The 27,980-nt window shown below is 35.6% G+C and overlaps 1 protein-coding gene and 1 long non-coding RNA gene across 2 annotated transcripts; both read right to left on the bottom strand.

Annotated features, from left to right (window-relative positions):
- Positions 1-10,917: 10,917 nt before the first annotated feature.
- LOC122301726 lies at positions 10,918-13,607 on the bottom strand. Its single transcript, XR_006240219.1, has 2 exons — positions 12,991-13,607; positions 10,918-11,160 (listed from the first exon to the last, which is right to left on the bottom strand). It is a non-coding gene; the product is annotated as an uncharacterized LOC122301726 (long non-coding RNA).
- A 3,245-nt stretch (positions 13,608-16,852) lies between these two features.
- LOC122293382 lies at positions 16,853-20,513 on the bottom strand. The gene is made up of 4 exons (XM_043101939.1): positions 19,908-20,513; positions 18,001-19,826; positions 17,754-17,841; positions 16,853-17,647 (listed from the first exon to the last, which is right to left on the bottom strand). Exons 1-4 carry the CDS (start codon positions 20,511-20,513, stop codon positions 16,853-16,855), a joined length of 3,315 nt encoding a protein of 1,104 aa, XP_042957873.1.
- Positions 20,514-27,980: the final 7,467 nt, after the last annotated feature.

Below are 27,980 nucleotides of genomic sequence, written 5' to 3'. Positions count from 1 at the left end.
TTAATGATTTTTCATACTCTAGCGTATTATTTCTTTTATCCGTTTTTTATTATGTATGTGGTCTTTCCATTTTGGGATGGTATGCATACTGTTAGATTAATACTACATCAGTCGTGGCCACAATCATTTAAAAAAATTGTGAATCACTATTAAAAAATTAATTTTTTATTATGTGAATTCCATATTTACTTATTTTTTCAAAGAAATTATATAGTACTTGCACATTTTACGATTGTAAATATAATTTCTCTTGTTATCATTACAATACCAAAAAGACCAAAAAAAAAAAAAAAAAAAAAAAAATCTAAATCTTTAGGTTCTTAGTTTTGGGCCTTTTGGTATATTTTTTATAGGGTTTTCAGGAATGAGAGAGAAAAAGTTAAATAAAAAAATTATAAAATTAAAATAGGGTTAGATGATAATTTTTATTTTGAAATCTGAAAAAGTTGAATTATTTTTTATATTTTATTTGAAAGTTTGAGAAAGTTATAATAATTAGATAAAAAGAATTGAAAACTTGAAAATTTGAAGTTAAAAAATATTTGTATATAAATGATATATAAATTTTAAGATTAGATGAAATGAGATAAATAAAGATTTGAAATATTTGTGAAATGAAACCAGACATTTTAACCCTTTAGTTTCTTGCATAAATTCTAGTTGTTAAAGAGTTTTACGCTGGACATGGAAGCCCTTAGCCCACCTTTTGACCCAAATTTCAGATAAAAGAGAGGGTGACTCCTAGCTCCATTGCTCTTGGCAGAACTCATCTTTAGCCTTGTCGTAAAAAGCCCATAAGGCATGAGCCGAAAGATTCCAAATTTAGCTCAGTACCCATCATTTCATAAGAAATTAGAATAATATAGGAGACAAATCAAAGTGAGTAATGTTAGATATATTAGAGTAACGTATTTTTTTTTTTTTAAAAAATAATGAGATCTATCATTAAAAAATAAATTTTTTTGATTGAGTCTCAGATTTGGCCTTTTTTTTTTTTTTAAATGTATAAGACTAACACACCATGAGACTTTACAAATCATTTTCCAATCACACAGTGCCATGGAGTGTTTTTTCTTTTAATTTTTTATTGGCCGGGGTATACCCCAAAATAAAATAATATTTATCAAGGGGCATAACCCCGTAGAGATTCTGTACAATCATGATAATCTTCTAGAACAAATATATATATATATATATATATTTTTGTAGGCATCATTAATTGGCTATAAATTTTAAGGGCTAGGGCAGATCGTTGGCTAAATATAAAATCTATGCTGATATGATTTTCATTGATCTGTAGGGACATTATTGCTATTCCACTATAATGTGATCAACAATCTTTAGCAGATTTACCATAAAAAAGAGGCTCAAAGAATTCTAATCCGCAACTTAATTTGTGGGTCGTGCACTATATATGTTTGAAAAAATGTTTAAAAAGTACGTACGCGCGAGTAGTTTATGCACTAAATGGAATAAGAAAAGACAAGAACCATATAATTATTAACATCAAGAAGCGATCGATCATATATTATCTTATATATGGTTCGAGCAGGTCGACGTACCAAACTCAAGTCATGATTTGCTCCATTAATTTGTGTTAAGTCCTCAACGAAAACATTTCACGGTATACGCATGACCGTTTAATTCTTTTCAATCTATCTAGCATGCATCATGTAGAGAGTTCTTCCATTCTGAGTTGTAATAAGATCAAGGATTCCAGTTTCATAATACAGAAACACTTGTGACTAGTTATTTATTTTCATTCTCGTCGTTGTAAATTATAACTTAATTATCACTAATAATTAATTGTTTTTCTTATAGCATATAATACTATATAATTTAACAATTCTATTTATTTTCAAGGACAAGAATTTCCATCATCATGAAATTAGTATATTCCAAGAGCATTAGGAGGCAAGGAAAGGTCGATATATATTTATATATATGTATATAGTTTCACTACTTTCAGTTCAAAAGGTCAAAGACAAAGTTCTTGGTAAATATATATATATATATAATAAACTTGTAACCCTATTTAAAAAGAATTAAAACATAATCATATATAAGACGTACAAACTACACCTGAATTAATTAAGCGCATGCCTCAAGTTGAGTAATATTATATATATTTACATGAGTCAATGAACCCAACCCACAAGGCTTTGTCTGCGTGTGAGACCAAAGCATTATAAGTAGAAAAATCAAGCATTTTAAGAAACCTACTACAAAGCACTTTCATCAGCAGCCTTTTAAGAATATATATATATATATAATTATTTGGGTGAATCTTTGTCGTTAATTACACAAAGAATCATATATATAGTGGGGGATTGAATCATGAATCTACTGATCATTATGTTAGTCCTTGGCAGCTTAAGCTAACTTAACGACAATTCATGTCTGAGTGCACGTGGGGCCAAACGACTGCCTGCATATTTCAGGTTTTACGTACAGATTCATCCTACCATGCATGTTACTTGATTCATGCTACCATGTTACTCATCACACATTTAGTTTTCCAAAAAGTTGGGTACTTGAATAATTAAGTTTATATCTTTTTATTAGTTTAAGTTTTTAAAATAAAGGGTAACTCAAGTCACGATTTCATGATGAAGATTTTAAGGTCGAAATGTTGACTCTACCTACAATCTTCTCTGGCCTATTTGATTAGGACAAATATTGCGCTTTAGGAACACATGATCATTGATCATAGCTAGATACATGAGCTCAATGTATAACGTCTCATGTATACGATTTGTTCAACTTGATAAAAAAAAATTTGACTGAACGCGCGTATATACGACAAAGTTTCACAATATTCCACTACATTAATTTTAAGACTATTAATTTTAGGTAGGCGCAAGTCTGCAAATTGTATAACCACGCACCGAAAGGGAAGAACAGCATATTCGTGTGGGCATGGAACAATATGGTTTGTAAATCTTGATTTTTGGTACTTACTAACCTTGTCTTTGTCCTGCGAGCTTGCATTTTTCAGTTAGTATTTTGTAACTTTGTGATTTTATATTATGTATGCATGCTTTCCTCATCTCGATCTCTGCTCATTCTCGTACTGCATATTACTTAAATCAATTTGTCACGTAGCTTTGATATTTTGGAATATGTTTTTTCGATTAATTCTTTATTATAAAAGCAATTAATTATCTTTAAGATCAAGGCTAATGATAAGGATTTTTTTTCCCTATACAAATTGGAGGACAAATCTCATTGTGTTGTATATAAGTAAATCCTAACTCCCAGCCAAAACCTAACAATCACCGATCAGCTAAGAGAGCATCTTACATCTGGTTGGAGTACTAGTACTGCTGTCCCTAAAACAATAATCTTACTTATACATGTCTACCTATACATCAAGGATATGGATGTCGGGTAATCTTATAATTCGAATGTCAATTAATCCACAAGTCGACATCCTTCATGCCGAACTGTATATATGTCTCAACGGGAATAGATTTTTTCAAACAATTCTTTTGTAATTTGTATGGTACACGGCTTTTTGTTAAATTTTTGTTTATATACTATAACTTGTGAAGTTGGGAGTTCATGATTACGTACGATCGAGCGTCAAAAGCAACGAAGAATAAGGTAAAAATTAATAAAGCTTACCGATCAGGTTGGCAAGTATATATCTTCTTATTCTCGATTCGTTTCTGAAAATTTCTAGCTACGTACTAGCAGCTAGCTTCACTAAATACGAAATACACTAGTCAACTTATAGTATTATCATCGTTCAACGTCTGGATTCTGATCATCATCAGGTTTGAACGGTATGTTATCTTTTGCAAAAGGTGAGATCGATCTATTAAGCTTCTGTTGTTAAGTTTGTCTCTCAATCTGTTTGATATTTTGACATCGAGTATGCATGCTTTCTTATGTGCTTTGTACTTCGGCTAAATATTTATGCCAGTTGGAATTGTATTGAGTTATTGAAAACGAGATCGAAAAAGTACTCCAGCTATATACAGACAGTACTACTGAGGAAGCACAAACAGCATGCATGGTACAAATAACCAAACTTGGGTACGTAACTGAGAAAACTATATATGAAGCTGATGATGATGATGATCAGACATTATTAGTTGTTGATGGAGTGACCAATACCGGGACTGTGACCAGGTGCTGTGGGTTGAAAGTCATTTACAAATTCGACCACCTTACTTATCTACTCGATCTGATTGCTTCGAGTTCGGACCTGTAAATTAATGTGATCACCGACCAGCTTATTTGCTCTGGTCAAAGCGTTCTCGCCGGTCTGCAATATGGAGCACTTCTTGCACATCTCAGACTTCAAATGCCTTCCCTCAACACACAAAACTTCATGATCTAATATCAAAACAAGTAGGCCGAAAGCACAAGCAGTACCCGTACCCTTAATGATCATCTTAGACTTTGTCATGCTGGAGAGATCAGAGAGAGAGAAATTAAAGATGGAAACCTATTCTATCGTTATTTAAGTGGTTTATTAATATCAGCTAGCAGCCAGCAGGGATGGAGCTAGCTAGCATGTGATCAGATTTCAAAGCCAAAACCATCATGTGAGGGTACTTCTTAACTACAAATCCGAAAAAGTAATTGAATTAAAAATGAGAGTGGATGAATACATGTGTTACTGTTTCTCGATCTATATATATAATATTAATCTCATATCGATAAAAATTTTGTTGGAATCATGTTCACGTTTGCGTGGTGTAGTAATTGGTTAAACTCCAATATATATAGTTGAATGAGAAATGATATTTACAGTCGTAGTTGTGCAAGTGGCATGCAGTCGTTTTGAAAAAAATGAATTAATATGAGACTCACATGAAAAAAAAAATTAACTTTTTAATCGTGGATCCCACTCTTTTTCAAAACGATTGCGTGGCGTTTGCAATTCCACGACTATATGTAGCATTGCTCATAATTAAATATTACGGCAAATACTAGCTAGGTATCTACCTCTGGCCTTTGGGTAGTCGAATGGGTTTCGCTTGTCCCAAGGCCACATGCAATTATGCCCTTTACCCTTTTTTTTTTTTTTTTGAGAAAAAGTATAACTTATTATGCTCATTATTTCAATTCTCATCATCATTTGATGATATGATGTTTATCTTTCACTTATAAATTTATCATCTAAAATTATATTATAAGAAGATAATAATAAAATAGATGATGACATGGCATTTTCAATTATTCGTATCATTAATTACAAGATTATATTAGATAAGAAGAATTTTTCTAAATTTATGGTGAGTGATCATCAGTACCGCGCGCGGTCAAATAGTATATATACAGCACTCCAATTCCGAATTGGTAATCGGAAAATTAAAGTTTTCAAGTTGAATATATAATACTAATACCGATAGGATACCTATATATATATATATATTATAAACTCCTTTTGTCCTTTTTATGACTAAGACAACCTAACTTGAAAATTAAAAGCTTCCGAGCCAATTAACATTATATATCACTACCATGCAGCATGCACCCAAATTAAAGGAAAATTTATTCGCTTGCAGTAACGGACAAGATCAAACTAATTTATAAGAAATAAAAGATCGTTTTGAGTCTTTGATCTCAACTTGGGGAAGGGCGACATTGGGTATTAATATTGTGCTGTTATATATATATATATATGTATAATATAATATAATTAATTAGTGAAAGTATGACAGATCGACAAAAATTAGTGGACTCAGTTAAGCCCTCCACAGTGCTATTCCAGTGGGATTATATTCATGTTTTATTAGAAATACTATCGTGTGTTAATGCGCGGTTGGTGGAATCTGATTGCAATAGTACTTTACTTTGGGAACCCTTCCTCATGGGACGAACATTAATATTCTACAAGTAAGCTTATAATTTAATTTAATTTAATTAAAAGTTTATGATCAATCTTAAATATTAAGCTAAAAAGTTCTATCTGTTGATAGTTTTCATTAATTATTTTGCCCAGGGTAATTTGCATGCGGTATATTCTTGACATGACAAAACCTAGCTTTGGGGGCATGCAAAACTCGCTGCGCACTAGCTATATGAGAAGACGATGAAGTATATACTGAATTTGATCTAGCGGACTTACCTCAGGTATGAACCATGCAGGACACGGCCGGAAAGGTCAAAGGTGTAGTTTGAGTACTTGTAATTTTTCTACAGCTTGTTGATCATTTGTTTTTTTTTTGGATCCCGGAGGGTCTAATGACGTTTGAGAGGAGCAACTATCGTGGATACTATTGACAGTTAATGATGAGCATAGAATTAAGCATAAGTGCTAACTCTCTCTCTCTCTCTCTGGGGCAAAATCTAAGTGGCTCCACAAAATGAGGAACAGTCTCGCGCCGTCATAGTAAGGAAAGCATTGCATGTTCTGTATACAGCACTTTTGCTCGACTGTAATGCACATCAGTCCTTACGCGTGCGTGATAAATTACTTACAGGCCAAATGAGAGAATATGCATGGATGCCTCGCTAGCTACCTTCTGTTATACTGCAGCTGGCCTTCAACATATATATATATATATATATATATAGTATTTAGCTTTTGAATCATGCAGAAACGCAATGTTTCCCAACAATCATATATATAATTACTTTTGAGAAGTCGCCTAGCTTAATTAACTTGATATTATTTTTTCGATCACATATATGTATTAATTATATGTGATGAATCGGATTTTTGCATAAAAAATGTTCAAGGATTGTATTTTTAATTTGTGATATATGCTTAATTAGTTGCTTATTGCATGTACTTGATCGCGCAAAAGCTTTCATAATCTAAAGCTATATTTGAAATGTCGACCTCAGGGAATTATATATATTAGCCAAGTCTGAGAATGCCGAAATGCATTATACTAGTGCATGTAAGATACCTCAATCGTGTCAATATATCATGGCCTTTTAACACGATCCATTGCGTTCCCATGCATTATAAGATGGTAGGCGAGGTTGGTACTGTCAACTGTGGTACAGTTTGAGTTCCTCCAAATATATACGAGTACTTTTATCAGAGAAAGGGAGAGAGATACAGCTGTGGATTATACACCAATACTGAAGACATGATAGCAACAAAAGAGATTACATTTGCTTATTACCATATTACATAAGATCAGAACAAGCTTCATACAACAGAATCTGTCTAAATAAAAGACCAAAGAAGACGTACATAAACAAACATTAAACACAAGGTCTAGCTGATGAAACATATACGAGGAATCAAACGAAAACACATGGATTAATACGTACGTACAAGTGATCACGCACACAACAACCTGATCAATTATTAGGTACATTCAAGCAATCTAAACCTCATAAATCAAATCTTTCAGTTGCGAATGGATTAATGACCAACTCCGGGACTATGGCCTGGGGTGGTGGGACGGAAAGCTCCGACGTATCCATTTGAAGTTTTAATACCGTGGGGCAAGTACGACGGGCTTTGGCTTGCAATAATTTTTCTAGGCTGTACTACTGTCGCAACGCCTTTTGTATCTGGACTCAAGCATTTTACACACTTCAACATCTTCCAGGGTTTCACATTTCTTCCTTCAATGAGGACAAATTCATGACAGAAAATGATCATTAGAAAAAATAAACAAGTGCAAGCAGCATTGGCCATGGTCAGATATTTAATGGCTGGATTTCTGCAAAGGAATATATTCTAAGAACTCAGAGCTCAAAGATGATATGTGAATGTGTGATTTGGGAGAGGGGATCAGGGGTTTCTTTCTATCTATATGTTTAGAAGGCAGCAATGAACGATGAAAACCCGTCACTTGAATCGGTATTTAAGGAGCTAAAAAGGCAAGGCCTTCATGATGTGAGTAGAGACCACCAACTATATATGTATAAAATATTAAATAGTGTAATGCTACATATAGTCGTAGAGTGTGCAAACACTGCGCAATCACTTAGAAAAAGAGTGAGGTCCATGATTATTAAAATGTTAATTTTTTTTTTTTCATATAGATTCCGTATTAGTTTATTTTTTCAAAGAGACTACACATCATTTGCACAATTATAATTGTAAATATCATTTCTCTATTATATATATATATATAAAACGATAAACAAAAAGAGTGAAGCTGCGGCCCCAAGCATGGAGGAATTGAAGATTCCACATGATCCACAATTGGCTGCTCCTGCCTGCACAGATCCAAGTAAAACTATTGATATGGACCGCATGCAAACCCTTTCTTCCAATGTATATATCTTATATATTTTTTTCCTGGTTATAATTAAATTTCCTGACAAGTGAGAAGAGCTCGATCTGAGTTTTCACAGCTCTGCTAAAAGATGCCTGTTATAATGCAGCTGTACGTACGTCTGATAATGTAGTTAATTATTTACAGTTAATTTCATTTTTCCATTGTAGTGCGAGAATCTTTCTTTTTCTTTTATATTCACGAAAAGGAAAAAGAAATAATTGTTTCTGTGAGTAGGTTTTTTGGCCCCGGGGAGTGGGAGCTGCCCTTAACTTTAATGATGAAGTATTTGAAACCCAGCTAGCTCACGTGGAGTAAAGTACTACAACCATATATAGGTATTGATCTCAAGCTACAGCACTCTGTGCTGAATGTCAGCCCAACTATGAATATTGAGAGTACATCGTTTCGATCGATCAATGAAATGGAATTTAGCCATTGGATTACAATCGAATGCCCGATCGCAGTCAACCAGCTTGTATGTGACCTTTAGAAGAGCCCAAAGGTCGTTTTAATACTTCGAAAAATTCTTTTTTTATTTTTAAAGAAAATTTTCATCGCGCATTCATTTATAAAAAAGAACTTACATCTATAGCCAAATACGTTATGAGACATTGCCATATCAAGCATGATATTATAATCTAAAATAATGTATTTAGAGTTCTACTAGTACATTATTTTCTTTTGTGACTGATCTGATCTTTACTGTTGCTAAAACTCTCTATAAACAAACATCCAATAGATAATACTTTCTACTTAAATAGAGACTCAATCTCACTCTTTATAAGAAGAGAGGACTTAACCTCAACAGACCAACATCCAAGAGACTTACTCGATTTTTTTTTTAAATTAACAAAAAGGAAACAAAAAATGAAAGCAGTTAGATGCAAAAAAGGATGGATTACAGTTTGAACAAACTTCGATAGAGTTTGGAATCTATGATGGCCCATGAAGGCAACACACTTATCTATTTTTAATCACAAATGTCAGATTTGAAAAATTTGTGGTGACGAGTCCGGTGATCTGGCGTGGTGTCGAGAAGAGCTACTAGAAAGAGTGGTCTGTGAAGACCACGTAGAGATGTGGGTGGCGTGTGAGAACCACGTATAATGATTTTCACAAAACGACTACTTTCTTTTGAACGATTTTTGACTTGTGAATCTGCGTATACACATGTTTCTTGGGAGTTATTGGAAATCTATAGATATGTATTTTTCGACCTTCAATAAAGAAAAATAAAACTAAGCAAAGAAATCTTGATAAATGAAGTGAGTGAACAAAAGAAGGAGGATAAGAGAGGGAGGAGGAGGAGGAAGCCGATTTTAGCTCTTTCCCCTCTGGCGAAAATCACATTTAGAGCCCTTATTTTTTAAGAAAAAGGGAGAGAGAAGGAGGCGTTGGGGTTTTTCCCAGGACTTCTATTCTGATGAAATCAACACGGTTTTGCCAATTCTTCAAAAAATTTGCAGTGAATGCATGCTAAGTCTATAAATATAAGCAGAACAGGGACTGGATTTCTTTTTATAGCTAGCTAGAGTTGTCGATCTAATTATATGTCCTATTTTAAGATATTAATGTTCAATCTATTATAAGAACTTAAAATTAGTTCTTAAATCAATCTAAAAGCAAAACATGATTAATAAAGCATAACAACCAAACTTGAATTTGAAAATAATTATTTCAAAAAATAATTAATCATGTAAACATGTTTATTTCATTGATTTGATGATCTGGCCCTTATACATGTTTCTTCTCAGCTCTTATACATTCACGTCTCCAAACCTCACTACAAGAAAAAGGGTCTTTTACAGCGCTCAAAATAGTCGGTAAAAACCCCAAAAATCGCTGGAAATACTTCTTACCAGCGATTTATACTGCGCCGGCATTTAGTCGCAATTGCATACTCACTTATAAATTTTTTCAGCGATACACAAATTTCGCTATAGATAACCAGCTATTACCAGCGATTCTAGGCGCTGCAAATCTGAAATTAATCGCCATAATATCCTTCCCTCCTATCCCAAAAATCGCTGATTAAAATTATTTACAGCGTAAGTAGATCGCTAGAAATAGTCATCAAATCGCTGCCAATAATTATAAATTATCTGCAGCGAACTAAAATGACGCTGCGTCTAGGTACGATTATTTGCAGCGTTGCGTATTACGCTGCAAAAGAATTTTATTCGCAGCGATTTACAGCGCTGAAAAGTTCATTGGGGTACTGACTTTAAACAATTACCAGCGGTGTAAGTAGCGCTGAAAATAAAATATTCGTTACTGTTTCACATTTAAGCCAGCGGTGTGTTTTGCGCTGCAAGTATAATCTGAAAATCTGTTGGGATTAAAAGCAGCGGTCATGTAGCGCTGGAAATAAAGTGTCCAGCTTGTATTTTTTTTTTACCAGCGCAGGGAGTGGCGCTGCAAAAAATCTCCCCAGGCTGCTGCACCTTTCGTTTGCTTATATCAAATTCTTGGGTACCTAATTGAATAGGCTGCTCCACTCACTCACAATTTCCTCAAATACTACAATACAAAAAAGCCAAAGTTAACCAAAAATATACATTCATCCAAATATAACTTGGCATTTAACAACCATACTAATCATCCAATACAACATTGTTGGCATTTTAACAACCATACTCATCCAATACTGACTACATTGTACTGAATCTTAAACCAAACATATACATTGGCATGGTGCATTAATGGAAGGTAGTGAACTATAAAGAGGAGCAATAAAATAGTCGTTTTGTCACTGGTTACATATGGATAGTATCTTTCTCACACTCTCAATAAACACACAATAAAAATCAGGTTCAGATGCTTTTTGGAAGCTTAGATCATTATTTGTACAACTAGTTGCTGGAGCATCCACAACTGTGCTGCACTGAAAACTGTGAGGAGACATAGGTATACCCCTGCCACTCTTCTGCATCGTGCAAACCCCAAAACATATCTGTTTGTTACATAAAAATTCAAGGCCATTATTACTATAAACATTGTAATTTCAGTAAAAGCACATTATATACATATTACAATTATGGTACACAGCCGCTGCATATTTACTGTCAGCATTTGGAAATAAATGACTCATTGTATACTTCAGTATTACACCAAAAGTCTTGTGGGAAGATCACTTCTGTCTACTTGCCTATAATTTCCTTATATAAACATTACACCAAACTATTAAATGCAACCATAATACTGAAATCAACCTCATGTTAGACATTTCACCAAACTGATACTTATCTCAATATCCACCTCATATTAGACATTAGAGAAATTGTATATTCAAACAAAAGAGAGTAAAAAATTCAACAGGAATCTGTTCAAAATAGGAATTGCTAACAGCAATGAACCAAAAATTTGTTAGGAGTATGTTCTGGTTGTGGTTAAAGCTTGAAGAAGTTTGATCACTCCAACCAATTACAAAACCACAATATCTAAGTCTGCTGTGTGAAGAAAATGCATTGATTAAACTGCACCTAGAATCTTGTTATAAATAAGTCCTAACCTAAAGTGATCAATATTTGGAAAGGCCTCACATTAAACGTGAGATCGATGGAGGTACTTTTAGCAAGAAACCAGCAGCTAAAAGCATAATACAAGTGCCCAGTAAGGAAGAAAATAATACTGCACCCATGTATATAGTACTAGTACTTAGATTTTATTAAGGAATTTGATCAGTACAATATATAGGCATAGTCCAGTCGTATGCACATTTCTTTTTTTATTTTACAGCGCTGGTCCTTTTTATCCTTTTTGTACTAGTAATTTGCAGCTAGTCATTACTATATATAACTTATATATATATATATATAAGTTATATATATAACTTATATATATATATATATATATAAGTTATATATATAACTTATATAAGTTATATATAACTTATATATATATATATATAAGTTATATATAACTTATATAAGTTATATATATAACTTATATAAGTTATATATATAAGTTATATATATATATATATATATAAGTTATAGTTATATATATAACTTATATATATATATATATAAGTTATATATATAACTTATATATATATATATATAAGTTATAGTTATATATATAACTTATATATATATATATATATAAGTTATATATATAACTTATATATATATATATATATAAGTTATATATATAACTTATAAATATAAAACTATTAAATGCTAGCATAACCAAGTGATGAAGCTCATGTAATATACAATAGTACTTATCTCAAAATCCACGTCATATTAGACATTCGGCAAATTGTATAAGCAAAGAAATTGAAGATAAGATCTTGTAGAGAGAATTTGGAGGTGCTTACTATGAAATGTATTTGTTTGTATAAGCAAACAAGTATCAAGATAAACCTCTTACTGTATGTCTAGAACCTGCATGAATGGGATGTTCTAGGCGGGTAGTTCATATAAACTGGGTTTTTATCTGGTTGTCCTGTCCTGTGTGCATGTTTTCAATTCTCAAACATAGCATTGAGATGTTTGTATAAAAGGAAAATGCTACTGATATTTATAACTTGTCATTAATGGTATTTATTTATACTAAAATTCTTTGCATTAGGTATCTTCCATCCAATAGAAAAGTTCTAATCATGATTCCATTGGACTTTCCTTGATAACTGGATTAGTTATCTATACTTTACGTATAATTTTGTTTGAGCACACAGTTACTACTGCCTATTAGTAGTGTTATGATTGAATGGGGGATACATAGCTTAAGACATACACTAACATATTAATAATAACACTTTGCTGTAAATGGTATTTACCAGCGTAATCACTCGAGGTAATTGACAGCTGCGCCCCAAACCCAATAACCCGCTTCTGAAACATCTGAACCTTGCGATATAGTCCTATACATAAATAGCGTAAAAAGTATTACCTGAATTGGAACCCAAACTTTTACCAAAAATCTGAAACCGAAATTAAGTTTAGGCACAAATTTGGACAGTTTGCATACCTAAATATTGTGAGAAAGAGACAGTCTAAGATGTACAGCTTCAGTAAATTGTCAGGAAACTTATTGCTATAATATACCTTTATGTCTCAAATAGGTGTTGTTTCACCAGTTCTATATCATGTTATTTACAATACTCACCCATACCCTTTCCTATGAATAATAATCACCCTAAATGCTAAGGTCTTCCTATTAAATAAATATTTTCTCAAGTTCACGTCTTGGATGTAGATCCTCTGAAATCAAACTTAATACGGGGAATGAAGACATCACCTGTTCGTTCAAATACACAGGGGATTTCTGCATGATGACACATACACTAGTTTGTACATCATCACACAATCCCAACTCTCGTCGAACATACGAGCATGCCAAGGAAAGATGGAGTGCAGTTGCAAAAAGTGACCCGTTCCAATCGTACCACGTACATACACCGTATTACATATCCTGAACACAAAGTTGTCAAGTCCGTAAGTTTACCCCAATGTTTTACATGAATACAATAAGTAGTAAGGTCCGTAAGCATGCCACTACAATCTTGCACATTTTGTTTGTAGATAGTGGAAAGGGTATGTTTACCTGTATGATATCATCAGTTAGCATAATCTTCCCCTCATGCTTGTTTTGGAACTACATATATATTTAGTTATATATCATAGGGCCCAAAAAACTCAAACTTTACCCAATCACCATCTTGCTCCCACAAAACATATACATATAGCCTTCCATTGGATATATATATATATTGTCTTCCCACCATTGGGTAAACAAAAAAATGCATCCAAAATGCCACAAAAAACCTTCCCATTTTTCAGCTTAATCACAATACCCCCCTCATTGAGTCTCTCGAAGAGACTCACTGGCCGACGGGTTAGCAGCAAAGAAAGCCCTCAATAAACGGTCGGTTTCCGCTTGTCTCTCCAACAAGAGTTGCATGTTCGCCTTCATTGCCTCCATCTCACTCTTGGAAGATTCAGCGTCTTTCTTATGTTTCTCAATCAAAGCTAAGTATTCTTTCTCTCGTGCCAATGAACGTTGTCTCGTAGACTCTGGGATTACCATCTCTCCCAATCCTCTTGAATAACCTGGTCTATGACCAAGCACTTCTCTGAACACAACCGCTGCCGTTTCATCAGTTCGCTGCTCTGGTTCTAGATTATCCAGCTTTCCAACCATATCCTTCTGAAATACGACACAATAATAAGATTAAATATTATGGGGCCTGTAGTTATAGTTAATTTTCTAATTCATATGATAAATAAATTCAGCATGCATTGCAGTTAACAACTTTCGGAAGATTCAAGAATTTACTCACATATTTGTCTTCAGTAGCAGGTGATAAAAATTTAGAATTCTTCTTGGACCAGTGGGTTTCTTTGAAAAAGTCCACCAAATTCCCTGATTCAGCCCTCTACATGTGTGTGGAATGTGTATATATAACACACAGTCAGCAAATCTGGCACAACATATTTCAACACCGGGATTGGTAGCTTAAATCCCGGTATTTATTAGAGTAACGAATAAATGCTATACCATGAAAATACTAAATTTCAAATGTTAAATGAAAAAGAAAGTGGGAAATTTGATAATGTCAACTTAAATAGCCTAAATCTTATACCTTCTCTTCAAGAATCCGCACAAAAGATTTGCGACCTGCTGTGTGGTTAATAATCAGCCTCTTCCTATTCTCCCGATTTTTAGTAGAAATTTTCTGCCATTAAAAACCCATTAATGTAAGCATTACAATATAACAAATACAAACATCCAAGAAATTAGGTTTTACATTAACCAACTGAATTTAATGGGATATTGACCACCCTTGACACATACCTTGAACGCCTCGCTACCCCATCTACCACATAGCTTCACCCAAACAAGGGGGCTAACTAGAACAGTACCATTAGCCAATGCTTCGTCGTGGTTGGCATATGATAAATATATCCTATGGAGTTCATGGTGAAATGCATTAAAGCGCTTCCGAAGTTGTTTTGTTACTGTCAATCGATGGTTCTCCAATTCCCAATCAAGTTCAAAATCACCCTACATATGTAATCAAACAATAGACCAAATCATCAATTAAACCACAACCACCCAAACTCATCAAAATGATATAGAATGGGTTGTCTTACCCGAACACGATCGATTAACTCATCCTTATGTGCTTGGGGAACATCACTCCATCTTGGATAACTCATATCACAATGATGTTTGACTATCCATGTTAATCGTGTTGTAAACATGTTGGCGTTTGAACAGCATGGTGCTGTTTCTCCATTGTTTATCTTCAACAGCACCTTTCCATGTTTCCGCAATTTCTCAAATTCAGTGCACTTGGCTGGCCCACGTCCACGTCTCCTCTGCGCCTGGTTCACTACAGGCTCCGTAGGGATGTCCTCACCTGTATAGACATAATAAAAAATAATATATGGTTAGGAGGCTAATGTATTATTATTAACTTTATTGTAACACCATGTAACGTGTAATCATTGTATATTTTTTATGTCACACATATATGAACCATACCGATTTGGCAACTAGCAGGATTTCTACCTATATTGGGTGAGGTCACTAAGTTAGGCTCTGTGGGGATGTCCACACCTATATGACATAATAACAATATTTCAATCTAGTTACTTATAAATTAACCAAGCATTCCTATACATACCACCATGATATGTATATTCAATATGTGAAAAAAATATGCTTGATTGTGAACTATACTCGTTTGAACTCTAGCATGCTCTGCCTCTATAGTGGGTGACGTCACTCTGTTAGGCTCCGTTGGGGCATTCACACCTGTATGACATAGATAACAGTAATATCTAGTGACCATATGATGGAATAGTCAAATATACTTCAAGATCAATATATGTTTATTTTGAGCTGGCCTTATAAAATAAACACTATTTATGAAAGTACCGATTTGAACTCTATCAGGCTCCGGCCTTATAATGGGTAAGGTGACGCTGTCAGGCTCGGCCACCAATGTATTGGCCGCACACGGTGGTTCCCATGGATGGCTTGGGGGTTGGGTAGAGTCATCTGAGCTAGCCTCCTCCACGTCTCCTGGTGAATGGTATGAACTAATCCGAGCACCCCGAGGCCGTCGGGCTCGACATGAATAAGGCACCAATCTTCTACCACGGAATGCTCGGCCTCTGGGCCGACCGCGGCCACTATCTCCCACTACCTCGCCTGCATTTAATTAACAACTCATTTTAGTTAGGATCATATCTAGAGCATATTTTAATTTCCAAAGCATGTCTGAATATGTACCTCGGCCGTTCATGCTCCTCGTTAACGCCTAATGTTGAGATGGGATTGCGATATTTTTTTTAATAGGACTATATCCCCAGTTTTCACTCCTTCGCCCAACTTGAGATGGAATAATAGAAAAAAAATATCAATCTAGTCAAGTGTAGTGAACAAATATAATATCACACTCCAATAAGATAACCTCATTAAATTAATAAGTCTGAAAATGAGTATCAAAAATTCAGTACCCTAATATTAAATTTATTCTTGTTGCTCGGGTTTAAATAAATCAAGTCAAATGCAAGTTCATGCTTATAACAGAATTTTCGATGGAACAACCTAGTGAGAATACAAAATATATGCATATAGATATGGTAAAACATTGAGAATTCACCTAATATCATGAAGTTGGCAAGTGGTTATTCTGAGTCAGAGTCTTCCTCGGTGGATGGGTCCTCATCTGAATCTTCCCAATCACCATAAGCATCTCCAGAACCAGATGGAACCATACTATCATCAATAAAATCTGGTGAATTTCTACATGGACCACCCGGCTCCATGTGGTCTCGTGCATCAATATGGGTAGGTTCTATATCAATCCTACTAAGTGGAGTTGACACTGGACTTGCATCACAATGCAAAAGTGGATAGTCATATGGGGACTCATTCTCTTGATAGGCATCATCGTCACTTGATTCGCCATCATTACTATCTAAAACCCTCTGCACTGGAGGAATGTCATACACATTCCTATTATTGTACTTCTGCACAACATGCCAGTTCCCTTTCGCCCTTATATCCCTAATGTAAAAACACTGGGAAGCCTGGCATGCCAACACATATGGTTCGTCCTTATACCAGGTCCTATTAAAATTGACACTAGTTAAATGATCGTCAACTCGTACCCCCCGCTTCTTATCACCAACATCAAACCAATCACAACTGAACAAGTACACTCTACGACCTCCCATGTAGTGTAACTCCACAACATCATTGATAACACCATAAAAGTCTACATTATCAGTAGCTTGGTCACCAGTTACTAATACCCCACAATTTTGTGAACGCCGGCGAATTTCACGAGACTTCGTATGGAACCGTTTACCATTTATAATGCAACCAGCATATGCTGCAACCCAACGGTCAGGACCGCAAGCTAACGCATACAAATCTTGAGACACCTCAAGTGGATTGTTGTTACGCTGGTCCAGAACCTACATGAATATCGGTATGGTTATCATGAACTTATAGTGTCAGTGATATTGTTATATCACTGTCAGGTATAATTACACAAAGTAGATAACTAGCAAGCTAACTTACACGTTGCTTGAACCAAATTGGAAACTCAGTTTGGTGCATGCGATCTACAGAATTTGGGTTTGACACCCTACATTTGTCGTAGTGTTCCCTGCATTTGGTGAGGAAGAAAATGATGGCGAATCTGTATTTGTCAGTGACGTAATTTTATAAAGCGAATGGTAGTAGGTTGTTTTGAGAAAGCACGAAGGAAGTAATGATTGCTTACTCTAAATACGATCCAATCTCAATACAGTTGTTTAGCACGTACCAAATCGCTGCTGTATGGAGTTCAACTTCTAATTGCACATTATTAGCCATACCCAAAGGACGAAGTTTCTGGTTGAAAATTTTGAACCCATCTATAGTCTCCTCTTCAACACTATCAATGTTGCGATCTGCTCGATTAAACTTTGTCTCAACATCTTGGAGATACATGGAGCAAAATGTCAAACACTCGATGTGAACCCAGGCTTCCGCTATTGAACCTTCTGGACGTGCTTTATTCTTAACATACCGCTTGAATTTTCCCAGATACCTCTCAAATGGGTACATCCACCGATATTGAACTGGACCTCCGAGAATAGCCTCACGGGGTAAGTGTACAGCTAGGTGGACCATAACATCAAAAAAAGATGGAGGGAATATCATCTCTAGTTTGCATAGAATGGTGACGATGTCAACTTGAAGCTTAGATAGGCGATGCACATCTAATGTTCGGGCACACAACTCTTTGAAGAAACTACTAAGTTCAGTCAAAGCCAATGCAATATCCCTCTTTAAGAACCCCCCCACAGCAATAGGTAGTAGTGTTTGCAAAAAAACATGATGGTCATGGCTTTTCAGCCCAGAGATTTTGGAATCACGTATAGATACACAATGCGTGATATTGGCAGCGAACCCATCTGGAAATTTAACCTCAGCAAGCCACTCACAGAATTTATTCTTTTCATCTCCATGTAATGTGTATGATGCATGTGGCATTGTAACACGTTCACCTTCACGTTTCAAATGTAATTCCTTTCTGAAGCCCAAGATCTCTAAGTCACGCCGGGAATTAGCGTTATCTTTTGTCTTGCCGGGAATGTTCATAAAAGTGCCCAATATGTTATCAGAAATATTCTTCTCAACATGCATAACATCTAGATTATGTCTAAGCCGCAAAGTTGACCAATAAGGTAGTTTGAAAAAGATGCTTTTCTTTGTCCAGTTCAACTCTTCCGCAGTGCGTTTTCTCTTCCTACGAGATTTTCCAAAGTGAATATCTCCAAGCATTTGTAGTTGAGTTAAAAGATCCGCTCCTTCAACCATAGTTGGTGGCATGCGAAGATCTTCTTTACCGTTGAACAAGGCTTTTCTCGTTCGCCACATGTGATCTGTCGGTAAGAGACGTCGATGTCCCATATAACAATGTTTTCTGCCATATTTCAACCAGTTAGAATCTGTACTTGCATTGCAAGACGGACATGCTAGTTTCCCTTTTGTTGACCACCCAGATAGATTTCCATATGCGGGAAAGTCGTTGATTGTCCACAATAAGGCAGCATGTAACATGAACATTTCCTTAGTAGATGCATCAAATGTAGGTACCCCATGTTCCCAAAGTTCAAGTAACTCATCAATTAACGGTTGCAAATAAACATCAATATCATTCCCTGGTGATTTTGGGCCAGGGATAATGAGGGATGTCATGAAGAACATGTCTTTCATGCATAACCACGGTGGTAAGTTATACGGGACAAGAATCACTGGCCAAATGCTATAAGGTTTAGCCAGGTTGTTGAAGGGATTAAATCCGTCGCTTGCCAAACCGAGCCTAACATTGCGAGCATCCCGTGCAAATCTGGGGTTAGCTTGATCAAATGTCTTCCAGGCTTCAGAGTCAGCAGGATGTCTCATACTAGTCTCATCGGTGACCCGCTGCTCCTTATGCCATCTCATGTCACCTGCTATCTTGCTTGACACAAACAGCCGCTGCAATCTTGGCTTCAAAGGAAAATGTCGAAGCACTTTTTGAGGGATCACTCGTGAGCCATGTGTATTTGGCATCCATCGCGAAGCCTTACAGATAGGGCACTCATTAAGATTAGCATTTTCCTTCCAGAATAAGATGCAGTCATTAGGGCATGCATGAATTTTGTGGTACGTGAAACCCAAACCGCGCTCCAATGTCCTTGCCTCCTCATATGATTGTGGCAATTCAGCATTAGGAAAGGCTGACCGCAAAAGGCTTAGAAGCATATCAAAAGACTTGATTGACCACCCACCGAGTGTTTTAATATGTAACAACTTCACTACGAACGAGAGCTTTGAGAATTTTGTGCAGCCGTCAAAAAGAGGACGTTGGGCATCCTCTAATAGTTGGTCGAAAGTTGTGGATGGGGAGGATTGTGGTATTGCTGAGTGAGTTGGCTCCGTCGTGTTGTCTTCAGTAGCATCTCCAAATGTGGCTGCCCGTATGTCATCGAACATACGGTCCATGTCATCAATGTACACGTCTCCACTTTCAACTCCGGGATCAACATCATCATCAATGATGGGGAGTGTTTCCTCCTCCCCATGAAATATCCAGTGAGTGTAAGTTGGATCTATCCCTTTTATGAACAAGTGCGACTCCACCTCAAATATAGGCAAGAAGAGGTTATTACAGCATATACGGCACGGACACCGAATGCGATCACTTCCCATAGAATGAGTTCGTGCCATTGTAAGGAAATTGTTAACCCCTTCAGCATAAGCAGGTGATAGAAGTCTATCACCCAAACTCATCCAACTTTTGTCCATCTAATAAAAAGAAAACTGCATGAGTGGTTTTGATATTGAAGTTATAATAACCACAAGGTAGGGCGAAGAAGTAAGTAGCATGTGGAGCACGATACAAATACACAGGGGGAAAATACCACAGAGTTCAAAGCTTCAGTATATTAATTGGTTTGATGGTAGTACCCATTTGGAGCAGTATATATATTGTTTGTTGGATAGCTGATGCTTATAGATTATTTCAAACTTGGTATGTTTTTGGTCAATTAATTGCTCCAATGGTAATTTCCCATGTCATACACATTCGGCACAGGGTCATGTTTGCATCTCCCCAAAGTAATAAAGAATCCATCTTTTTATGTTTTGACAATTCATGGGCTGTGATTGCATGATGATGGTGCTGAATCATGATGATGTAATATGTAGCAAGATATTTGAATTTCAATCAAATTTTCCTGTGTGCATCTCAACCAACAAGTTGTGCCCAATTGGTGAACAAGTTCTGCAATTACCTGCCTAAGTTCTGCTAGGCAACTCTATGATTGCAGGTTGTTGATGGGAAGGTTTCTCTGCCACTATGTTTTCTCATGGCTGTTGAATCTTGCTACAGCCACAAGTTTGTAAAAAGTAAGAATCCTTGTATTAGGTGAAATTTGAATGATGTGTTGTTTCAATAGAGTTACTACTAATTAATGGTGTACGATGGAAATTATATAAAACACTGGAGGAATGTGGAGGCAATTTGCTCCCTGGTGATTGGTGTTCTAATTCGGTTATATGCTTTTGGAAAAAAAGACTAAACCAAAGTTTTGTCAGAGCCCTTGAAGAAGTTAGGGTGCTGATACCATGAAAATGAGTTACTTAGACATTTATTCTGTTCAGCCATTTAGTGTTATGAGATGTTAGGATCAAGTATCAAGTTACACAAAGTGCTGAACCGCTTCTTAAGTCATGGTGGTAAACTCGGATGGATTAATGGGGAGCCACTAAGGTGTAAAAAAGTGCTTACCAAATCAGTTTTCTGTCCGGTTCATTATCACACTTGTAAGAGATTCATGGAAGGGGGAAAATTATTATGTGTTTTCCTTTGCAAGTGCTATAAAACAAATATAGAAGCAGAGAGAAAAGGCAGGGGAAGATTAAGAGTTTAAAAACATATTTTTAAGTTTTTAATTTCAATTGGACAAAAAGATACAGAAATAGTTAATAGACCTCTCATCTTCTGTTGGACAGCATTTCAATAGCATAATCTTCCCCTATTTTCAGAATTGGGTCCCAGTTTTGGGGGGGGTCCTTGCTGGGCTCAAATTTTCCCATAAAAATTAACCAACTGAATTTTGTGCTATTATAAAGACTGGTAACTCAATGTTGTTCTCAATAGGCAGTGTCAAAGGAAAACTGGGTTTATTAGAAATTTTCCAATTTAACTAAATTCATAACCCGGTTGCATGAGAATGTGCAAGGTGTGATTGGAAGATTCCCTGGTGTTGAACAGGGATGGTGATAGCTAGATAGTCAATCTAGCTAACTACTTAGATATTGGTGAAGTTGATGATGGCTAGGTGGTCAATATAGATGATATAAATAGAATACAAAATGGTGAGATGGAATGGCACAAGAAGGAGACCTTGACATGTAGCATCCTACATGTGCAAGCGGGTCTTACTGGCAACATACAGGATTGTATGCCCTGCCTCTATCAACGACACGGTCTAAGTAGCTCATTGCATCAATTCAAAGCAAAACAAAGAACACTAAAAAAAAGGAAATTCTGGAAAATACTACGCATTCTAGCATAATCCACTTGAAATGAGACTTATTCCCATTATAATTATCTGCATTATTCATGTTGGGATTAATTAGGTTACCCAAGAGCAGAGTGACATTTCTATAGACCACATGAGATGAAATAGGGTCCTTCTCATTGTGGGAAATGAGATGTGGGTCATTTGGCAAATAGACACACTTCTGCCCTTGGTTAAACATGGTATATATATTGCTCCATTTCTGATTCCATGACCTGAAATCTTGAGAGCCTTCTAATCATATTTGGACTTTTACATGTAATGCAATTAGCTGGGTTGATGTTTCAATCCCATATTAGTTCAGTTTACATATTTTCTGCCTACCTCCAAACCAGCGTCTACAAGTGTCCGATAATTGTCTTCTTCAATTATTCCTCAGTTAATTTATCATAGAGTTTCTATAGTGGTTTCCGAACTGTTATGACCAATTAAGTCAGAAATTCCTACGGTACTCAAAGCTTCCAAAGCAATGATAACTCATGGATTGGAAGCCATGACCAACCAAGCAAGCTACTGAAGCAATGAAGTAATCCCCTTGCTCTCAATGGCATTGTATACTCATTGGACTGGATATGCATAAATGTTAGGAAACCACAAATCATTTTCTTTTTTACAAAAAAGCTCCAAAAGGCAAAAGCCCCCAAACTCGATCACGCTACTTGTTTGGAGGGAAAGTGAGACCAAAGATGAGACTTATCTGTTTTACCAAACAGACAGTGGCTCAGCAAAAAGTTTGTATATAATAAACTTTATTACACCGAATAATAATAAATCAAATAAATGGGAGGAATCTATAATTATATGTGATTGGTTAAACCAAACTATAACAAAGTATATCTTATTTTGATTTCCCTTTCCCTCCATCCTGTGTGAGAACTCTGGACCCTAGGAAAATATCGGTGAGGGAGGTTTCCCTAAATAACACTATATAAGTAGTTCTATAAGCAAACACACACTTCATGTTATTTACTAAGAATTGAGAAGTTCTGCATATATAAACAGTAATTTAAATAAGATCATTGGAATGTTTGTAATTACCATTAAAGTCAAAATAACACAATCACTGTTCTTGATTTACTTAGACCAAATGGATGCTATTCCACCAACAAATGCATAAAGAGAACAAACACAACAAAAAGGATGCTATTCCACCAATCACATTTATAATAACTTAAAGCACATTTGCTTTAATAAACATGTTATCCATATAACCCAAAGCTCATCTGCCTACCTCCGCAATATTGTGAGAAAGTGGTTGCTTCCAACAAATTGTACAACTGCTCTACACTGGGGACATATGGTACACTTGAAAGTTTCTCTTGAGATCTCCTTACCCACTCTGAGAAGCACCCATTGCTGAAAATAACAACTAACAACTTCAACAGGAATCTTTAGATAGAAAATAAAAAAAGCCATAACGATGGATGGTTAGCAAAAAATGCCATAATCTGCAAAGTAAGTTACAGACCACAAGTTTAGAAAAAAAAGGAGCAACAGTAACAACATCATGCCATATAAATTATTTTCTTGTCAGATTTTGCATGCTATATATATAACAGATATTTGGTAAAACCAAACCGAGAGATCTACGTCATCAGCATGGCACTCATATGAGAATTAACAACCCTCAAGGGAAAATTTAAAGGTAAGAAATACACACAATAAATTACTGTCAAAGCTGGAGTTTCCTTGCAGATTTCTAGGCAGGGTATTAACATGAATCTGTAGCCAAGATACCCTAGGGTATATTCAAACAAAAAATAATTTCTCATGTATCCGGGAACAGAACATGGATGTATATTGAACCACAGCCAAAAAATTACAGAGTTATGTTTCCAACAAAGGCAGATAATCCCTCCTGCAACAATACGCTCACAGAATATCCACTTTTCAGATGTATATAATAGGCTCATACCCTTCTTTAAACACAATAATATTTATAATTCACATGCATTATAACACAACCAATATTTATAGGGCCCAAAGGAATTTTGACTTTAAATAAGTAATGAGCAGCAGACAGTTATACATTGCGATTTCTCATCGACAAGATCAGTCTTATTGAACTACAGAATACCAATGTGAATAGATTCTGACCTTCTGTATCAGGGCCTGGAATAATTTCAGTTCCACACTTGATGAGAATAGTGATTTGGCATGGCCAACAGTCTCATTAACAAGTATCGTCTGGGAACTATATCACCTAAAAAATTATCTGACAATGTTGTTGTGAACAATAGTTGAACAGCACATTTGATATATGCTGACAGAGTCGTATTAATTATGCACAAGTTCAGTCTACATGCTCTAGGGTATTACAACTTCAATACCAATACCTTTTTGTTGTATTAATAGGTAATATTAATTACATATATATTTTGTGCTATTATCTGCATCTACAAATTACTTCCATAGCTTTGACCAAATTTTATATATTTTGTCAAAGCTAGGATCTTGTTGTTTACCAAACCTACTTTGTTTCGTTTTACAAATGTTTGCAATTCCCACACTTATGGGTGGGTCTACGCCCACCAATCCCAGCTCTAGTTGGGATCCATCATGGGTTCTAATTAAAAAATACTTCTTTAATCACTATCTAATGGGAAAACTTAAAAAATGCTGATTAAAAAAATTCACATCTCAAACACTGAGCAGTAAGTTTGAGAGGTGAGAGTAGCATTTTTCTAGCTTATAATTGGCCTTTCTTCCGTTATTAGACCGGTGTAGATGGTATATGTTTTAATTATATTTTCCTTTGAAGAAAAATGCATTTTTCTAAATGTACAGAAATGTTCTTGAGAACCAAACAGACTATAGAGAAGGGGGGGAAAAATAATGAAACTCAATAGATCCACATGTATGGGGGAAAGGAAGAGTCAATTCAAGATTACAGCTCAAAAGTTAAGTCCTAACCCAGACAAAGAAATATAAAGAACAACCTATATATCTAGTTGAAAACAATAAGTAACTAGTTTGTTGATATTTCAAGAACTAAAAAGACAGTACAAAAAAAAATAGAGATACCCAAAAATTATAGAAGCAAATCAACCAAAAGAGGCAAGTCTGATTCCAAGGAAAATGAAGGCCTGTAATTTATATTACTGACTACAGTAATATAAATAAAGTGGAAAGGGAAGACTCGAAGAACATACCTGCAGCGACTTTTGTGGATCGGAAAGAGAACTGAAGGATGATCAACCTTACAGAAATAATTCAGTAAGAATATGCATAAGAGGAAGGTTTTCCTTTTCCTCTAGGCTTCACATCCAAGTAGCAGGCGAATGACGAGTGAGAAACTAGACCAAACTCTGATCACTGCCCTTTGAACATGCCTAACAAAATGGATAAATGAAGATTAAATTCAAGAAAGTTCATAATAATAAATATCTTGAGGGTAGCATACATATAGCCTTCCAACATAACATTAGCATACTGGCTCAAGTTGGACTAATTCAAAAACCTCAACAACCTCTAATTATATGTTCCAATTGGCCAAAATCGACCATGCAAAAAAGTACGACTGAAATTAGCGTCTTATCGTGTACCTCGGGGCTATCAGAAGGAAGAAGTCTAAGTGACTTGGTAGACTCAAAAATGGGGTGGGAAATGTCCGTAGCAAGAAAATAGGAATGCACCAAAATCTTGCACATCTGAATCGTTTTATGACCTTTTAGTGGCATTATAATTGAGGGTTAAATGTTTAATCATTAAGCAGTTTTGGAATTCAAAACTATTAGTTCTATAAAAAAATCATTTGGTTAAAAGAATTTACACCATTGAGATCACCTAATGACTAATCATTCGAACTTCAATTATTAAGATAACGCAAAACATGATATGAATCAAATTCAATAAGCTTTAAAATAAATAAATATGATATGAATCACCAATTAAATAGAATCTCCATCATAACAACATGAACGACCAATAAATAAATATGACTCTTCTAATATATACTGGAAACATTGGAATCAAATTGTCAATTTCATCCATTACACTCATAACCCAATCTAAGATTGCAGTAGACTGTAGTAGTTAAACCAGGATATAATTATAGAGCAATATTAGGTTAAATGTACTAATAATAGCAATGATTCATACAGAAGTAATAAAATCATAAAATTCAACAGCATGTCACATACATATGCATAAAATCAATCCAAACAAATTTGTTCTTTCGTTTCTTTAGAATATATAAAGAAATTGAACTTGTAAGAATGGTTGACAATGTCATTTAATTTCTAGGTGGCCATAGCATTTAACAGTCATGAAAGGGTTCAAATAATTGTTAAATTACAGCAATGAACCAACAAGAAAAGCCTTGCATATCAGAGTTGTACAAATGAGTTGGTTTGGAATTTACCAAACCAATGCCACTAGACTTGAGTGGCACTGCAGATAGAGGGGCATACAAGCTAGCATATCTACTAGTTCCATGGAAGATACCATAGTACAAGTGAGGTTGCGAATGGAAAGGGTTGCCGGGACATTTGTAGAAAGAGTAGCTGAGGGAGGATGCTAAAACCTGATGGCTATGAGGGCCTAAAGAAATCTTCATGCTCATGTGAGGAGAGAGAGAGAAACCCAACCAGTTAATGTTGTTGTGGTTAATGTTATTGTTAAGTGATCAATTTTTTAGGAGTTAATCCTCTCTCAATGTACTAATTTTCCCAATATGCAGAGATTTTGGGCAAGTTTCTAATGATGGTAGGCAACTTAATCATTGGAAAAGAAATAAACTAATCTAATTAACATCCATTGATTCAATCATCCATCAACATGTTTGGATTAAAAAAAAAGTACCACTATCTATACACAAAGCCAATGCCTCGGGTAGCTTCAAACTAGTAATTTTCAGCAAATAAGCTAGGAATATATTAGTGATGTAACTAGAAGTTGATTAATTTAATATAGCTGAGGAAGACAACCGGAGCAACTAAGCTCAACAAGGGCAAGTTACTCGACGCCTACATCCATATAAGCTCATATATATATATTTACTCTCAGAGGGGGAAAATGAAATCTGGTGTCAATTAAGAAGCATCCCTTTCGCCCTTAACCCCAAAAATCAGTAAAACTCTGCAGTATACGTCCACGCTGGACAAGCTTTCACAATCGGTATCCCAAAAAATTGTTCTACAAGCCAAAAATGCACATTTTTTCGAAACCAACGAGTGGGGATATTTAAGAATGAAATACCTGTGGTTCATGAAACAGAGTCCCAAGCTTTAAACCAGAGATTTTCCGATGACGATGGTGGAATGCCCGTGCCCAGTCACAAGCTAACCTAAGATGGAGGCAGAGCAAATGGGTTTTGTATGCTCTCGGGAACGATGGGTCTGCAGCGAACTGCGGAAGGCCAAACCAAAAAACCCCAAATTTTGAGCGGATTAAATGGTTCGGGTGGGTGGATTTGCAGGTAGGCGAAAATGCCGCTGAAGGAAAATGAAAATTGACTTGGGTACTGTGGGTGTCGGGACGGTGAAGAAGAAAAATGGAAGAGGGGGGGAAAATAAAACTTCCTAATTTTCGCGCGCGGGCTTGTTGCGAAGCAGGGACCCCGCCGGGACATTAATGTTTTAATTGCAGCGATGTAAATCGTTGCTGTTAGTTTAATAATCGGCCCAAATATTGAAAATAGGCCCACGCGTGAGGTTAATAAAAAATAAGGCCGGCGATCATGTAA

The sequence above is a fragment of the Carya illinoinensis genome, chromosome 1, assembly GCF_018687715.1.
Source record: "Carya illinoinensis cultivar Pawnee chromosome 1, C.illinoinensisPawnee_v1, whole genome shotgun sequence".
Taxonomy (NCBI): Eukaryota; Viridiplantae; Streptophyta; class Magnoliopsida; order Fagales; family Juglandaceae; genus Carya; species Carya illinoinensis.
Note: the sequence above shows the minus strand (reverse complement) of the source record. Positions and strands in the feature narration are given on the sequence as shown.

What these genes read in the sequence shown, in the direction of transcription:
- LOC122293382 (XM_043101939.1), bottom strand. Translation starts at nt 20,513, where the DNA reads ATGGACAAAAGTTGGATGAGTTTGGGTGATAGACTTCTATCACCTGCT. An exon ending in CTCCATACAGCAGCGATTTG is followed by an intron (nt 17,842 to 18,000) that starts GTACGTGCTAAA and finishes CACCAAATGCAG; the next exon opens with GGAACACTACGACAAATGTA. An exon ending in CAATTTGGTTCAAGCAACGT is followed by an intron (nt 17,648 to 17,753) that starts GTAAGTTAGCTT and finishes ATATTCATGTAG; the next exon opens with GTTCTGGACCAGCGTAACAA.